This window comes from Giraffa tippelskirchi, chromosome 11 (assembly GCF_054371585.1).
Source record: "Giraffa tippelskirchi isolate mGirTip1 chromosome 11, T2T-mGirTip1v1.2.pri, whole genome shotgun sequence".
Classification (NCBI taxonomy): Eukaryota; Metazoa; Chordata; class Mammalia; order Artiodactyla; family Giraffidae; genus Giraffa; species Giraffa tippelskirchi.
The window spans coordinates 95,767,546-95,786,039 of record NC_137285.1 but is presented as its reverse complement, the minus strand read 5'-3'; the positions used below and the strand labels follow the sequence as shown (position 1 = coordinate 95,786,039).

At 42.7% G+C, this 18,494-nt stretch overlaps 1 protein-coding gene across 4 annotated transcripts in view; it reads right to left on the bottom strand.

Moving 5' to 3' along the window:
* Positions 1-11,062, bottom strand: part of FDX1 (ferredoxin 1) — a 35,883-nt gene extending 24,821 nt beyond the window's left edge. For 2 of the 4 annotated variants that reach the window (XR_014069384.1, XM_081544137.1), the window contains exons 1-3: positions 10,881-11,062; positions 10,392-10,599; positions 3,729-3,853 (exon numbers count right to left, since the gene is read on the bottom strand). Coding sequence is in view for 3 of the 4 variants with exons in the window: in XM_081544137.1 (XP_081400263.1) it covers positions 3,729-3,853; positions 10,392-10,599; positions 10,881-10,887 (340 nt within the window). In the remaining variant the exon portion in view is untranslated. Of the gene's footprint in view, positions 1-3,728; positions 3,854-9,895; positions 10,244-10,391; positions 10,600-10,880 lie in introns of those variants that run through there. The other 2 variants (XM_081544138.1, XM_081544139.1) reach the window with 2 other exon arrangements.
* Between the last annotated feature and the right edge of the window lie 7,432 nt (positions 11,063-18,494).

Here is an 18,494-nt window from a genome sequence, read left to right as displayed (position 1 = left end):
TCTTTAATGTACCGTCACACACAGTGGTAACAAAGTCCACACATACTGATGTACAAAGGCCAAAGAACATCCCCACATACTTTCCTTCAGCTCTCTGAACTTTGATAACAGCTGATTTAACATCTTTATCAGGTAAGTCTAATAGCTGGGACTCCTCGGGGACAGCTTCTATTGACTGCTTTTCTTCCTGAGTATGGGCATACTTTCCTGTTTCCTTGGGCGTCTTGAATTTTTTATTGCAAAGTAGACTTTTTAAGTAATATAATATGGCAACTCTGGAAATCAGGATCACCACTGTCTCCCCTAGGTTTGTTGCTGTGGCTGGCTTTTTGATGGTTGTTCCTGCAGCTATTTGTTTCTTTAGTGACTTTTCCAAACTAACTCTGAGGTCTATATTCCCGGCAGCATGTGATCAGCGACGTCTCTGTTCAGTGAGCTTGGCGATCAGCTAATCACTATATGGAGGTTTCCTTCAGGGCTTTGAACCAATAAGGCTTCTACCCTCTGCTGAGGAGCTCACTTCATGATTACGCACAACTTCAGCATTCAAGTACTCTGCATGTCTGTCTTGGCCTTCACCTGCATGGGACCCTCAAGGTCAGCCAGAGATGAACAGATGGGAGACTAAGGCCCTATCGGGTCTTTTCTGGGCAGAAACACAGTCCTGCATTCGTGCATGGCCTTCAGATCCCCAAAGTATTTCAAAGCCCCCTACAGACATTTCATTCCCCACATGTTTCTTTTAGGTTTTCTGGCCAGGCTCCTGTTTGCTCCAAGAGGCATTACAGCCTCAGGCAGCACAGTGTTAAACTGCAGGTAATTATTTCAGACAAAAGTCCTAGGGACAGAGCCTCCTCACAGAGCAATCTCTGAGGTAAAGCAAATAACAACTCCTTGGAATGGAGCTTTTCTGAGAAGCTGCAAAATAAGTGACAACATTCTGGAGAACGCTTCTGAGTAAGTCAGATCAGTTTGTTCCTCCAGTGGCTATAAGGCTGCCAGTTTTTAAAGCTACTGCTGAACGGGAGAGAGGAGGAGAGCAGACCAAGTTAAAATGCCACAAATTCTACTGTTCTTACCAACGTAGCCACTGTGCTAAGCACTTCACTTCCAATATACTACTTAATCTTCAACAACCCTATGATGTTACAACTATTACAATCATATTGTACAGAAGAGGAAACTGAGGCATACAGATATAAAGCAGCTTGCTCCAGGTATTATGGCTAGTAGTGACAATGTTGGTTTATGAACCACAATTTGTCTGATTTCAGGGTCTATTCTCAATTAATGTGCAGTGTATTACTTTTCATTTGTGAGAGAACAATTCAGAGAAACCAAGCTTAGTCAACTAAGTGTTGCTGAATATGAACTCATGAGAGAACTCAATTATATATAAATTTTACAGAATATATATAGATATAAATTATCCATGGGTTCTTTTCCATAAATCAGTCAATCTATGGTATGGATCTGAACCATGTGAATTTAAAAGGATATCTGCACAACTTCCCGCTCTCCCTATACTATCAGGACATAACATATTTTTAAGATTTCTCCAGAATTCTGAAACTCAGTCCCAACCAAGAACCACTGCCCTAGAGTAAGAAATTTCTTAAAACTTAAACTATAGCAACTATGTCATCACCTAATTTCTAATAACAAGTGTTCACAAAGGAAAGACACTTCCTAAGAGAAAAATGGCTTACAGGAAAACGCTGAGGTTTAGGAGTTAAGAGAAACTTAGGCTTGAATCTTATAAGGCCTTCTCACTTGCTACTGTATGATCCAGGGAACATTAAGTTTCTCTGAACTTTATTAGTTTCTTCACCTATAAACTGGAAGTTAAAAAAAAACAAAACTACCTCTTAGAGTTGTTACAATAATAGATAACATATGCTGGAATGTAGTAGGTCCAGTTATAGTTATCCCTGTAATTGACATTAGATTCAGAAATTTAGCAAATATTACTGAGTGCCAATTCTGGTTACCTGAGTGGTAAGAGTCTTCTAAAAGCACACAGTCTAATAAAGGGAAGGGACATTCTCTCTAAAAAAGAAAACTGAGATGACTGTTAACATAGAGAAGTATATTTAATATATCATGGGAAAATGGAAGGAAGAAATAATTCTGATCTGAAAAGAGTTCTTCGAAGTGCAATATGAACAGTGCCTTGAATGAGAAAGTCAGATATGCTCCTTGGACTTGACTGCAGACTAGTGGTTCTCAAACTTTCACATGCATCAAATCACAGAGGGTTTGTTAAAATACGCATTTCTGGGCCCTACCCCAGACTTTCTGATTCAGGAAGTCCAGAGTGGGGCCTGAGAATGTGAATTTCCCAAGTGGCACTGATGGAACCCTCTTAGAGAACTACCATTCTAGACTAGAGAGAACGCTCGAGCAAAACTGGCAAGTGGCACAGTGTATCCCTGGGCTCTGAGAGGGCGTTTCCTGGATACAGGCTTTCTGTGAGTGGTTAAGGAATAAGGGGAAAAGTCTAGGAGTGAAAATTTCCTAAACAAAACACTTCCTTAAGAAGAAGTAGATTAACCACCCATTCAAGGAAGGTGAGTTGACATTCCAGACTGTACAGTGCACGCGTGCTAGGTCACTTTAGTCGTGTCGGACTCTCTGAGATCCCATGGACTGGAGCCCGCCAGGCTCCCCTGTCCACGGGTTTCTCCAGGCAAGAAAACTGGAGTGGGTTGCCATGCCTTCCTCCAGGAGGCTTTCCCAACCCAGGGATAGAACCTGTGTCTCTTACGTCTTTTGCATTGGCAGGCAGGTTCTTTACCACTGGTGCCACCTGGGAAGCCCACCTGAGCCACAGAGGTCTTCAATGTATGGTGATGAATGCTATTTGGACTTACTGTGGTCTATATCACTTTGCAATACATACAAGTATCAAACCATTATGTTGTATGCCTGAAACTAATATGTCAATTACATCTCGATAAAAAAGTAGTAAGTAAAATAAAACTCACTTAAAACAAAAAGAATGTATAAGTTCAATGTAACTAAGAAAATATCAGTCTGGGAATTCCCTTGGCAGTCCAGTGGTTAGGACTCTTGGAACTTTGACTGATAAGAGCCTGGGTTCAATCTTTGGTTGGGGAACCAAGATCCCATAAGCCTCTGTAATATGACATTTAGTATCTCAACCCGGTATTTTTCTTTTAATTTATTTAATTGGAGGCTAATTACTTTACAATATTGTGGTGGTTTCTGCCATACATTCACATGAATCAGCCATGTGTCCCCCATCCTGACCACCCCCCACCTCCCTCCCCATCCCGTCCCTCAGGGTCCTCCCAGTGCACCAGCCCTGAGCACCTTGTCTCATGCATCAAACCTGGACTGGCGATCTGTTTCACATATGATAATATACATGTTTCAATACTATTCTCTCAAATCATCCCACCCTCACCTTCTCCCACAGAGTCCCTGGTATTTTTCAATTCCACACACTACTCCCAGCTTTGCATCACATATATAATCAATAAGGTAATGAGGCAACAGACTTTAGGGCATACAGCTAATTAAATGTTCAAAGAATAGAAACACGGTGTCAATCTTATTCTTCATAAGTGAGAATATAACACTAAAGCATCCTGAATTTTAATAGTTCACTTAGCATACTATAGTTAAAGTTCTTCAAAAAGGAAAAAAGCTGAAACCTATTTAATAGTTTCACTTATAAATTTTAAGGCATGTTCCATACTCACCAAAACCATCAATATCTAGATTATTTTCAACCACAACATCTAGCAGAGAGTCACCAACTTTTCCTTTGGTTGTTAATGTTTCACCATCACGGTTTATAAAGTGGACTGTTATTTTATCTTCTGAGCTGGAAAAGGAAACAGTCCTTTATTACTTTCAGTAATTTCAAGATACTTTAAAATAGTTGCCTGAAGAACCCGTAAGGTGAAATAATTAGGTTGTGTGTGGGTCTGTGTGCATGCAAATATTCTCCTTTATAGGATTTTCTTTTCTTCCTGAAGTTTATTTGGGAAGGAGACACCAGAAATCAGAGACATAGCTATCTACCCACCAACCCAAAGGGAAGTTCGGCCACCCTAAAGGAAATAGCAAGTACATCACTATCAAGGCCACCGGAAGTATGTCTCCCCAGTGGTCACCATCAGTCACAGTCACATGAAATCATTAGCAATCATCATCCCTCATGAAGTCTGTTTTGCTCTCACACAGATCCTCCAAAAACCAACGTCGCTATGAATGTGTCCCTAAAAAACTAGATGAGGGCTGTGGAGAGCTTTAAACACAAATCATCATGCTATTGATACTGCTACTGCTAAGTCGCTTCAGTCGTGTCCGACTCTGTGCGACCCCATAGACGGCAGCCCCATCCCTGGGATTCTCCAGGCAGGAACACTGGAGTGGGTTGCCATTTCCTTCTCCAATGCATGAAAGTGAAAAGTGAAAAGTGATAGTGAAGTCGCTCAGTCGTGTCAGACTTTTAGCGCCCCCCTGGACTGCAGCCCACCAGGCCCCTTCGTCCATGGGATTTTCCAGGCAAGAGTACTGGAGTGGGGTGCCATTGACTTCTCCGATGCTACTGATAAGGCAATTGTTATGCAAGTGTGTGACAAATACAGTCACCAAGAAGCAGCAGTTTGATAGTTTTGAGTATTTGAACATTTCGTTTTGGTCGAAAACCAAAGGGACTAGAAAAAGATTTTCTGTTTGAATCTGTGGCCCTCCTTACGTTTTTCATTATTATAGGATATCTATCAGTCAGTCATCAATCCGCTAACTTACTTACATTTCTTACCCTTCTCTCAAACATGAGTCCAAATTTTGGGAAGAGAAATCATACTATCAACTAGATAATACCCTTCCACCATTAGTCATTTAAATTTTTACTTCATAAGTGAAAAGATGTACTTCAGCTTAAAAGAATTAGTTGTAATTTTCACCACTCCCAATAGACAGTCATAGTCCATCAAAGAAAACTTTTGTTTAATGTAAGTAAAACCTAGAAATATATCATTTCAGAGCTATAAATATCATGCAAATTATCAAGTCCAGTCATCTCATTTCACAAACAAGGCAGCCTTATCAGATAATGTCTTCTCTGATAACTCAATGCTGAAAAAAAAAGATTCTATTAAAAATTGATCAGAATTGTGCTGAGAAAGAGAGAATGTCCCTTAAATGGGCCTGTACTCTCCAATTTCTTTTCACAGGGGGAAAAAAAAATGCTTTAAAGCAAATATTCCCAAACATGCACGATTTTCAACTAGGCAACTGGCATTTTTTCAAAGAAGAAAGACTAAGAATGAAGATACTCTGGAGGCAGGGAGATCCATTGGAGGTTATGAAAGGACATAAACAAAGCAACAGTGTAGGAGATACTAATTTAAGAGATATTCAGGAGGCAGAAATAAAAGGGAGGAAGTAACGCTAAAATTTCCTTCCTGGGCAATGGGGAGTATAGGTTAACCGAGGATTAACTTAGGAGGAGAATGAGTTTTGGGGAAGATCGGAAATGTGTTCAAGTTTAGACCTGTTTGATTTAATAATAGAAAAAACAAATGCTTCAACATGTTTGAACCTTGAAAACATTTACACTCAGTTATATAAGCCTGGTTATATATATATATATATATATATGTTAATACATAGATTTCCCAGAAAAGGCAAATCTATAAAGATAGAAAGCAGATGAGTGGTTGCTTGGGACTAGGGTTGGACACGGGGACTGACTGTAAAATGTCAAAATGTCTGGTGAAACGAATTTGTTCCAGTGCTGGATTGTTTATGGCTGGACAAATCTAAGATACGGTAATGGCTGCAGAACCCTAAAGATTTGCTAAAAACCATTGATTTTTATATTTATCACTATATTTTATGATTTATGTTATACCTCAAATAAATGTTTTCCTAATTCTATCAAAAGTTATGATATGCTTAAGATAAAAAATTGATGTGTTAACACTGCTGCTGCTGCTGCTGCTGCTAAGTCGCTTCAGTCGTGTCCGACTCTGTGCGACCCCATAGACGGCAGCCCACCAGGCTCCACCATCCCTGGGATTCTCCAGGCAAGAATACTGGAGTGGGTTGCCATTTCCTTCTCCAGTGCATGAAAGGCAAAAGTGAAAGTGAAGTCGCTAGTCGTGTCCGACTCTTAGCGATCCCATGGACTGTAGCCTACCAGGCTCCTCCATCCATGGGATTTTCCAGGCAAGAGTACTGGAGTGGGGTGCCATTGCCTTCTCCGGTGTTAACACTAGTGATTATTAAATCTTTTAAATCATTAAATTGTTAAATCTAGAAAATCTTTATTCCTAGTTCACTAAACTGTGTACTATTATTATCAGAAATAAAACTTATCTTGTTGAACATAACAAAAAAATAATAATAATAGAAAAAACAAAGGTCAGAAGCCAGATGGAAATATGTGTCTGAGACCCACAGAAGTCTAGAGATTTGACATCAAAAAATGCATGGTACGCTAAGTGACAATAAGTACAACAGAAAGAATTCCATAGTTTACACACACTACTGAAGGCTGCAGGTTTGGGGACTGCTGCTCTTCTGGGGCACCCTAACGCTAAGCTTCGTTATTGTTGTTTAGTCACTAAGTTGTGTCCATGGACTGTAGCCCTCCAGGCTCCTCTGCCCATAGCATTTCCCAGGCAAGAATACTGGAGTGGCCTGCCATGCCCTCCCTCCAGGGGATCTTCCTGACCCAGGGATAGAATCCATTAAAGGTGTTCAGCCCCTGAAAAAACTGCAGAATTAAGAGTAACAACAGGTTTACCAAAGGACAGGAGAGAAAGCAGAAATGACAGAGTAAAAGTAATTGTGCAGTTGAGAAAGTATGGAATATGAGTCAGAAGACATCAATTCCAGCCCTGGTTCCAACGACGTACTCATTAAGTGAAAATGGGTAAATGGCAATAGTGGTGACTTCACCAACCTGCTGAGAGAATTAAAGGAGAGAAAGTTTGTGGAAACATTTTGTTCCCTAAAAAGCATCATACATGTATACTTTACTCGACTAACTTTATTCATTATTAACAATTGGTACTGATGGGTTTTGTAGATTTTTCTTCCCCAATTTTAAGAACTAGCAAAAAGTTTTTAGCTATTCCCCAGAAGATCAAGATTTCAGGTACTGGAAAATAACTATGATCCCTTTAAATCCTCTATCATCATCAATATATCAACCAGCACCACAAACAACTACTTCCTTCAATTGTTACCCTTTATGCACCACGCACTGCCATTTATTCTGTTCAACCACAGCAGATATCTCAACCAAAGTGTCACTGGCTGCTGTGGTAAAGCTCTTAACAGACTTCTAACAGACACGGGAGTTACGACTGCTGATGCTCACCCTTTCACTATATGGGGTGGCCTGGGGCAGCTGGTCCAAGAAAAGGGCCCCATCTAGAGTGCCCCACTTCCACAGCCACCTTAACTCTTCCAAATGACCCTATGGGCTAAAGAATTATCAACTCTAATGGTGCTCAAAAAACAAACAAAAACTATGTGAGTCCTAGTCCCAGTTTTGCCTGCTACTTAATATAAAATTTTTATTCTATCTATTTTACCTGCCTCAGGAGATTTTCTTAAGGGTCAAGTGAAATAATACACGTGAAAGCCCTTTGCAACCTAAATCACTACAAAATGTAAAGTACTAGGACAGGGTATTTTGGAGTTAAAATTTTTTGACTCTCAGTTACTGAAAGCTTACTTACTTTGAAGTGTTACTTCAAAGCTAACACTTTTAAGTGTTAAACTTCAAAGTCAGAACTACAGCCTCTAGACTGCTCTGTCCAATCAAACTTGAGCAGTAATAGAGATATTCTATAGCTGTATATAACTGATGTCCCAGACAGTAGCTACTAGCTATGTGAGGTTATCCAGTATTTGAAATGTGGCCAGTGGAACTGGGAAACTGATTCTTTAATTTTATTCAACTTTAATTACCTTAAATGGCTACATGTGGTTACTGGTGACCATACTGGATAGCCTGGAAAATTTAGTTGCAGCTCCAAAGTCTGTGATAGGAAGCACAGGCCAGCAACAGAAACTGTGCCAATGGGGCAGAAAGTAGGTTTAAGAGGGAACAAAACAGATGTCCTACCCTTTGACAACCTGAGATACCAAATCAAACAGTAACCTGGAGGAGATAACTCCCAGTCACAAAAGCATTCATGTTCCTTTAAATATTAGTTACATAAATGTGTTCAGTAAGAGTCCCAATTTATACACAATTTTTCAAGAAAGCAACCAATGTAGAAAACAAGGCATCCAGGCAGATGAACGTCAAAGATCGGAAAGGAACAAATAACCCCACCGTGCCTTAACAAATAGCCCCAGGTTGCCTTCCCCATTATCTCCTCCACAGTTCATGCAACAAAAATTTAGCGAGCACCCACTACCTCACAGATTAAGGGGGAAAAGATGAGTAGGTGCCACACCCTATTCTCAGGAACTTCACAAAGAAGAAACTGTAGAGGAACAAACCCAGCTGTTTTTCCCTGCTTCCTACTATAGGACAGCAGGTCAGAGAGCTGTTGGAACCTACATGATATTACGGCTCCATCCACCACAGTGCTATACTCTGAAATTATGAGTACATTTTATCTCTATTGTATCTAAAGGGGATTGTGTCTTTGAGAAACAAATCTATCCAAGAATATAAAACTGCAACATATTTTGGGCAAATTTTTTTTCACAGCTCTTTCGACATTTAGTACACAAAACGAAACGCTGTGGGCCTAGGAGGCGGCTGAGGCTACCAGGTGGGATTTACTGAGCCCTCCAGACAATGGCACCCCACTCCAGTACTCTTGCCTGGAAAATCCCATGGACGGAGGAGCCTAGTAGGCTGCAGTCCATGGGGTCGCTAAGAGTCGGACACGACTGAGCGGCTTCACTTTCACTTTTCACTTTCATGCATTGGAGAAGGAAATGGCAACCCACTCCAATGTTCTCGCCTGGAGAATCCCAAGGACGGCGGAGCCTGGTGGGCTGCCGTCTATGGGGTCGCACAAAGTCGGACACGACTGAAGCGACTTAGCAGCAGCCAGACTCCCTGCCATATGTGTATGCTCTCATTTGTTCTTTTAACTAATCCTGTGCGGCCTACACGACTCTTATGCCCCAGTTACAGACATTAGACACACTGGATAATAAGTGTCAAAGCCCAGTTTAAAACCCTGGCTTGCCAGTCCAGCGCAGGGGGCTTTTTATCCGACAGCAGCCAGAGGGGGTGGAGAAGGGCATGGCAACCCACTCCAGCATCCTTGCCTGGAGAATCCCACGGAGAGAGGAGCCTGGTGGGCAACAGTCCATGGGGTCGCAAAGAGTCGGACACGCCTGAAGTGACTTAGCACGCACCAGCGGGAGCACACAGGGAAGCTCGGGGACGAGCGAGTGTCCCCTAAATGGACAAGAACTTGGAGACAGAACGTTTCCAGACCTGGCAGGAGGGCCCAGGAGAAACCCCTGGCCGCCACACAAACTGGGCGCGACGTTCACCGCGGTCTCCGGCAGGGCAAAGGTTAGATCCACGCCAAACCGCACGGAGAACCAGCAGCAGCAAACTGCCAGCTTTCCTGAGGGCACAGGAGGCGCTGGGACAGGGAAATCGGGGGTCCCAGGTCCCCGTTCCCCGCCAAAAGTCGGTGGACCTGAGAAGCAACTTGGCAACCAGACGACAGGGAGGAAGCGACCTCAAGGGACGAGCAGCCCGGGGCCACGGAGAAGGCAGCGGGGCTGGGCTTGTAGCCCGCACGCCGGCGCCCAGAAGAGGACGACAGAACTGGAAACCTCTGGAGGCGACAGAGGCGCCGCCACCAGAGGACCCACGAGCTCGGCGCGCCCTCGCGCGCGCCCCCCGCGCGCGCCTCACCTGCTCTGCGCTCTCCCCGATACGCTCAGCGTCCGCGTCGCCGCCGCGCCGCCGCCCAGGCCCGGCCCTCGGCTCCCGCGGAGGCCGCCGGCTCCCGCGCGGGGTCGCGCGAGAAGCCGCCACCGGCCGGCCGTGTCGCCGAGGGCGGCGGAGGCGACGCGCAGGAGGCGGGCGGCCATAACCTGTCAGGGAACTACGGGAGGCGACGCAGGCCGCACGGCAGCGGCCGCGGGGGCAGACTCAGCGAGTACGGGCGGGCTGACGCCGCGCGGGTCTGCGGAGAGGAGCGAGGAGCAGGGGGCTCGCAGGGCCGGGGTTCCCTCGAGGGCCTGCTGCGTTCGCCACCGCGGGCCCCGCGCGCCTTCCGGGTGACTATAAGGCCCACGCTCCGCCCCGCCCCCTGCCCGCGCTCCGCCCCGCCCCCTGCCCGCGCTCCGCCCCGCCTCCTGGCCCTGGCTTTAGGGGCGGGGCTCCGCGCCTCGTTTTACCTACTGACCAGGTTTTGTCTTGATCCTGCTGCTTCGTTAGCATCTGGGGTCCCCAAGTGAGAACATTAAATTTTAAAAGATAGCAGAACGTCTGACGAAAAGATACAGTAAAACAGTCCCCAGTTAACTGCACCGTTCTCTTCTTTTTTTCTGCACTTCCCTCCTTATCCTGCCTATTAAAAAAAAGTGGGAGATGGCCATCTTGGAGTTCAAAAACTAGAATAAAAGAGAATTATAACAGTTGTCAAAAAAGGACCTTAGGAAATTTCAACATGCTAATAGGCAGACACAAAGAAGAATAACTGTGACTATAAAGTTATAATCACAGTAATAAATGAACGAGGATACCGGAGAAGGCAAGTGATGTTCCCAAACTTTGAGTGGCAAATAAATGCTCTTCCAGCAGCTGAAATCCACCAGCCTGAACAGGAAACTTTGATGAACTGAGAGCTTTTTAAAAGAGTTTTACGAAACCAGGAAGATGAATTTAAAAATACCCTTCATCGTGGTTAATACGTTGTGGGGAACGCATGGGCTTTGAGGTCAGAAATAGCGATGTTCAAATCCAAGGTCTACCACTTTTGAGCTCTTGAGACCTTGGATAATTACTCTCTTAGAGGATCAGAATCCCCAGAACAGTTTCACGTGGATAAGATGTTCCATCCTTCAGGGACAGCCTGAGGGTTAGACTAACCCGCACGATGGGGTAAGGATGGGATAGTGCGTCACAAAGAGCCATAACTCTTCCTGGGCCTTCCTGCCTAACGCTACTCTTTAAATGTTAAAGTCAGGTGGCTCTTGCAAATATGCTAAACACAATAAAAGATACTTTAAAGAATATTCAGAACAAGAAAGTATAGGCCTGAGGAAAGCCTCTCTGGAGACAATGTACGGTGAGTATTGAACCGGAGGGCAGAGAGACCCGCAGTCTATTAGCTCCTAAATTGCCTCAATCTTCCGATAAAGAGAAAGACCTTCAAGTTGAACCGTTCTCAGCAAACCCTGAGAGTAGCCTGGGAGAGGAGGTTGTTTAAAAAAAACAGTTAATCATTTTTTTTTTTTCTCTCTTTTTTTTTTTCTTTTCTTTTTTTTTTTTTTTAGTTAATCATTTTTTTAAGATGAAATCTCCAAGGTCAGATGAATTACTTGTAGGAGAAGAACTGGAAACGAACAAACGCTCCAGAAACTTCTCAGCCCTCCTGTAAATCTAGCTTCAGCTCCGCTGAGGCATTTACAGATTTCTGCTTTGTGGGGTAGTTTTTTGTATACATAGTTCCTTTTAGTAGCCCCCATGCTTCCAGGGCCATGGCCTTGAGCATATCAGGGTTTCAATAAGTATCTGTAAATAAATGAATAGTATAATCTCTATTAGTAATCATCAGAATTCATGAATCATGTGCAGGAAGATTAAAGATGAAAAAAAAAAGTTTTCCAGATTTTCAAAGGGCAGTAAGGGTAGATTTCAAAAATTACAGACGTGCAGATTCAGCAGTATTCCAGAGGGAATTTACAAACATACATTCATAAACAGAGATTAAAAAGCAATATGGAATTACTGAGGACAAGCTTTTGCTGATGTCTTTATCTAAAACTCCCACTCTTCCATCCTTCACTCCTGTCAAAATCCATCTGTATTCTGAAAGTGAAAGTCTCTCAGTCGAGTCCGACTCTTTCTGACCCCGTAGACTATATAGTCCACGGAGTTCTCCAGGCCAGAATACTGGATTGAGTAGTTGATCCCTTCTCCAGGGGAATCTTCCCAACCCAGGGATCAAACCCAGGTCTCCTACATTGTAGGCCGATTCTTTACCAGCTAAGCAACAAGGGAAGCTCAAGAATACTGAAATGGGTAGCCTATCCCTTCACTCACCTTATATTTGATTGTTCCCATGAAGTCATAGCTACTAATCACAAAAGATCATCCCTCCCTCTGCTAAATGCCTGAGACCTTTGTTTATTCTTGAAAACTTTATACTCCCCATTGTTTCAAATAGGATAATGTTCATGAAAGTGCTTTGTAAACTGTAAAGTGTTATAAAAATTCCAGTTCAGTGTTTATTGAGCACCTACTCTGAGCTTCAGGGTACCATGTGCTCTATCACAAATACTTTGTATAGCTCCTCTAGAATGAAGGTATCAAAAGTAGGAAGGCTGTCTTATTCATCTTCATATTCCCAGCACCTGGCATAGTGCCTGGCACAAAAGCAGCCACTTAATAGCCTCTTTGTTAAGGACTGTGTTATAGACTTTCACAATTTTTTAAAATTAAAGTGTCCTTGATTTACAATATTATGTTTCAGGTATACACCAAAGTGATTCAGTTACATTTTTTTTTTCAGATTATTTTCCACCATATGTTATTACAAGATACTAAATATAGTTACCTTTAGTGAAAGTCGCTCAATCGTGTCCGACTCTTTGCGACCCCATGGACCCCAGTCCATGGAATTCTCCAGGCCAGGATACTGGAGTGGATAGACTTTCCCTTCTCCAGGGGATCTTCCCAACCCAGGGATCGAACCAAGGTCTCCCGCATTGCAGGTGGACCTTTACTACACAATAAATCCTTTTTCCTTATCTATTTTGTGTATAGTAGTTTGTATCTGTTAATACCATACTATTTATCCCTCCCTTTCCCCTTTGGTAACCATAACATTGTTTTCTATGTCTGTGCTGCTACTACTGCTAAGTCGCTTCAGTCGTGTCCGACTCTGTGCGACCCCATAGATGGCAGCCCACCAAGCTCCGCCGTCCCTGGGTTTCTCCAGGCAAGAACACTGGAGTGGGTTGCCATTTCCTTCTCCAATGCATGAAAGTGAAAAGTGAAGTGAAGTCGTTCAGTCGTGTCCGACTCTTAGCGACCCCATTAACTGCAGCCTACCAGGCTCCACCGTCCATGGGATTTTCCAGGCAAGAGTACTGGAGTGGGGTGCCATTGCCTTGTCTATGAGTCTGTTTCTATTTTGTATATAGATTCATTGGTGTTACTTTTTATATTACACCTATAAGTGATATCACATAACTCTTGTCTTTCTCTGTCTTTTCACAAAGTGTAATAAACTCTAGGTCCATCCATGTTTTTGAAAATAACAATATTTCATTCTTATTTGTGGCTGAGTAATATATACAGCCAGCATCAGCCCCATGGCCAGACCACGGGACGCAATAAGCACCAGGGACTCGGTGCTGGCAATGCAAGTCGCCTATAGAATGCTGTACATGTTGATGCACCATCTGCATGCAATATTGGGGGAACCTCGGCACGACCGCACTCGAGATGGCGGAAACCCCTCCCCTTCTAGCCCTAGAATGCCCACCAGTGATTTCTATATACTTATCTCACATCTTAAGTCACTTGTCTTTTGATGAGCATTTGGATTGTTATGTCTTGGCTATTGTAAATAGTGCTATAAACATATATGTTTTTGAATTTGAGTTTTCATCTTTTCTGGATATATTACTCAAGAGTGGGATTTCTGGGTCATATGATAGCTCTTTTAGTTTTTTAAGGAAACTCCATGCTGTTTTCCATAATGGCTGCACCAATTTACATTCCTATAAACATTATAGGAAGGTTCCCTTTTCTCCACACCCTCTCCAGAATTTGTTGTTTGTAGACTTTTTGATAATAGCTATTCTGACAGGATTGAAGTGGTAGTTCATTGTGGTTTTGATTTGCATTTCTCTAATAGTTAACATTGTTGATCATCTTTTTATATGCCTGTTGGCCATCTACATGTCTTCCTTGGAGAAAAGTGTTTCATAGATCTTCTGCTCATTTTTTTGTTTGAATTGTTTGTTTTTTGATATTGAAGTAGAAGAGCTGTTTGTTAGAAATTAAGCCCTTGTCTGTTGCATCTTTTGCAAATATTCTCTCCATTCCATAGATTGTCTTTTCATGTTGTTGATGGGGTTTTTTTGAGCTGAGCAAAAGCTTTTACATTTTATTAGGTCCCATTTGTTTGGTGGCACTAGTGGTAAAGATTCTGCCTGCCAATTCAGTAGACACAAAGGCACCAGTTCAATCCCTGGGTCGGAAAGATCCCCTGGAGAAGGGAATGGCTAACCACGCCAGTATTCTTGTCTGTAAAATCCCATGGACAGAAGAGCCTGGCATGCTGCAGTCCATGTGGTCACAAAGAGTCAGATATAACTGAGCAAGAAACAGGACATGTTTATTTTTACTCTTATTTTCTTTGCCTTGCAAGACTGAGCTATGAAAATATTGCTACTATTTACATCAGAGAATGTTTTGCCAATGTTCTCTTCTAGGAGTTTTATGGTATCATATCTTATATTTAGGTCTTTAAACCATTTTGAATTTATTTTTGTGTATGATGTGAAGGAGCGTTCTAATTTCACTTATTTACATGTGACTATCCAGATTTCCCAACACCACTTATTGAAAATCTGTCTTTTCTCCATTGTATAGTCTTACCTCCTTTGTCATAGGTTAATTGACCATAGGTATGTGAGTTTATTTCTGGGTCTCTATTCTCTTCCATTGATCTATATGTCTGTTTTGAGCCAATACCATACTGTTTTGATTACTGTAGCTTTGTAATGTAGTCTGAAGTTTGGAAGGGTTATACCCCTAGTTTTGTTCTTTATTCCTCAGGATTGCTTTGACAATTCTAGGGCTTTTATGATTCCATATAAATTTTAGGGTTATTTGTTCTAGAAACTTTCATAATTTTTATCTCATACTATTAGCTCAGCAACTCTGTAGAGAAGACATAAATATTTACTGACATTAGCAGTGTGAAAAATTATGATGCTAGTGCTAAAGACACAGCAGTGAACAAAACAATCCCTACCCTCTTATTTTACAGATGGGCAAACTGAGGTACACAGTGGTTGTGACTTTTTTAGAATTATACTGCTATTAAGTTGTGAATCTAAAATTTAAATCCAGGTCTTCCTGGTCCCAAGTCTGGGGCATAAGCATAAGAAATGACCATTTTATTATATATATTTACACATCATATTCATATAATTTTATTATATTATTGTACATTATACTATTATGAATGTATATTTATATCACATGTATTTTTCACATCTATATTCAATAGTAGATGCTTTAGACTCTACACAATCCATATAATTTAGAAATAGGATCAGAAATTAACATTATCTAAAATTTTAAAAGAAGTATGAAATTAAGCTAAGTATATTTCTCTCCCAAGAAATTACTCCACCCCCAGTGATTTATTAATATGGCTGATAACATTAGTGAATTTCCTAAATTTAAATTAAATCACCAATATGTAAATAAATTGCTGTCTTTGTCTTAATTGATCTTCCTGTCTACAGTTAGCATCCATCATACTGCCTGGCTCAGATGGTAAAAAACTGCTGCAATGCAGGAGACCCAGTTTCAATCTCTGGGTAGGGAAGATCCCCTGGAGTAGGAAATGGTAACCCACTCCAGTATTCTTGCCTGGAGAATTCCAGGGACAGAGGAGCTTGGCAGTCTACAGTCCATGGTTCAATCTCTGGGTAGGGAAGATCCCCTGGAGTAGGAAATGGTAACCCACTCCAGTATTCTTGCCTGGAGAATTCCAGGGACAGAGGAGCTTGGCAGTCTACAGTCCATGGGATGGCAGTTGGACAGGACTGAGTGACTAACACTTTCACTTTCATACTACCAGTAGGCTAATCCTATTAACATATTGATATGATCAAGTTACTTTTGTCAGCCTTAAAAATAAAATAGCCAGTTATTCAACCAGCAAAATGAGGTTATTCAGGAATAGCAGAGGAATTTCAACTCAGGCCATGCAAGCTATGGCAAACTACAGGCAAGATCAGAGAACAAAAAAAAAAAAAAAGAGGGGGCTTGCTTTTATAGAGGAGAGGAGAAAGTTGAGTGGGGCTGTTTTGAACAAAAATTCACTGAAGGCCAATGAGAGTCAAATACTTTGGTTACCTGATGGGAAGAACCGACTCACTGGAAAAGACCCTGATGCTAGGAAAGATTGAAGGCAGGAGGAGAAGGGGAGGACAGAGGATGAGATGGTTGGATGGCATCACCGACTCAATGGACATGAGTTGGAGCAAACTCTGGAAGATGGTGAAGGACAGGGAAGCCTGGCATGCTGCAGTCCATGGGGTCGCAGAGTTGGACAGGGATGAGCGACTAAGCAACAACAAATGAGAGTTCAGGGTGGTAACAGCTTTTCATTGACCGGGAGTGTAGTAGTTTCTCATTGGCTGGGTTGTTGCTGGGCAACAGCCTACTGTTGGGTATGTAAAGTAAGCTGCTTCCTGTCCCTGATAGCTCAGTTGGTCAAGAATCCGCCTGCAATGCAGGAGACTCTGGTTCAACTCCTGGCTCAGGAAGATTCCCTGGAGAAGGGATAGGCTACCCACTTCAGTATTCTTGGGTTTCCCTTGTGACTCAGCTGGTAAAGAGTCCGCCTGCAATGTGGGAGACCTGGGTTCAATCCCTGGGTTGCGACGATCCCCTGGAGAAGGGAAAGGCTACCCACTCCAGTATTCTGGCCTGGAGAAGTCCATGGACTGTATAGTCCATGGGGGTCGCAAAGAGTCGGACACGACTGAGCCACTTTCACTTCACTTCACTTCCTTTTAGAGAGTGAAAGATAGCTTCTTCCTGATGGAGTCTGCAAAGGGCAGTTAGTGATATTGTGTGAGAGCTCCCCCTTCAGGGCTTCCCAACTCCATTGTATTTATTTACTTATTTTTTTTAATATGTATGTATTTGGCTGCACCAAGCCTTAGCTGCGGCATGTGGGATCTAGTTCCCTGGTCAGGGAGGGATTGAACCCAGGCCCCCTGTATTGGGAGCGAAGAGTCTTAACCACTGGACCACCAAGGAAGTCCCCTGACTTCATTTTAAATGAGGTTTCCTTTATTTTCCCTTTCTGTATGAGATCTTTGAATGACATTCCATCATCATGTGCTGTTCCATCACCCTTGAAGTGACACTCAGTCATCACAAACTGTTAAACTGGACCCACATTGTCCTTCAAGCTCTTTCCATCACCCATCCGTCCTGCCTCATGCTTTACTCCCCTGAATTATGTTATGTACTCTTCTGCCTGTACCTGGCTGAACTGTAACCAGCCTCCTCCAGGACTCAGTTCAGCCCTTGCAAGAACCATTCTCTGACATAAACAACTTTTGTGAACCTTCAGTTCAGTTCAGTTTAGTCGCTCAGTAGTGTCTGACTCTTTGTGACCCCATGAACCACAGCACGCCAGACCTCCCTGTCCATCACCAACTCCCGGAGTCTACCCAAACCCATGTCCATTGAGTCAGTGATGCCATTCAACCGTCTCATCCTCTTTGGTCCCCTTCTCCTCCTGCCCCCAATCCTTCCCAGCATTAGGGTTTTTTCCAAGGAGTCAACTCTTCACATCAGGTGGCCAAAGCATTGGAGTTTCAGCTTCAACATCAGTCCTTCCAATGAACACCCAGGGCTGATCTCCTTTAGGATGGACTGGTTGAATCTCCTTGCAGTCCAAGGGACTCTCAAGAGTCTTCTCCAACACCACAGTTCAGAAGCATCAATTCTGCGGCGCTCAGATTTTTTCACTGTCCTACTCTCACATCCATACATGACCACTGGAAAAACCATAGCCTTGACTAGACGGACCTTTGTTGGCAAAGTAATGTCTCTGCTTTTAAATATGCCATCTAGGTTGGTCATAACCTTCCTTCCAAGGAGTAAGCGTCTTTTAATTTCATGGCTGCAATCACCATCAGTGGTGATTTTGGAGCCCAAAAAAATAAAGTCTGACACTGTTTCCACTGTTTCCCCATCTATTTGCCATGAAGTGATGGGACCAGATGCCATGATCTTAGTTTTCTGAACGTTGAGCTTTAAGCCAACTTTTTCACTCTCCTCTTTCACTTTCATCAAGAGGCTCTTTAGTTCTTCTTCAATTTACAACACTATAAATCCCTCTGTCATTGCTTGCAATTAAATCATTATGTGCAATAGGAACTTGGACCAAGTTGCATGCTCAGTTTCAGGTCCCATTTCTTTAAGTTTACTTTCTAAGTACATCTAAACTTTTAAATATGCCCCTCAGGAGTTGCTTGTATATTTTTGAGATTAATTCTTTGTCCGTTGCTTTGTT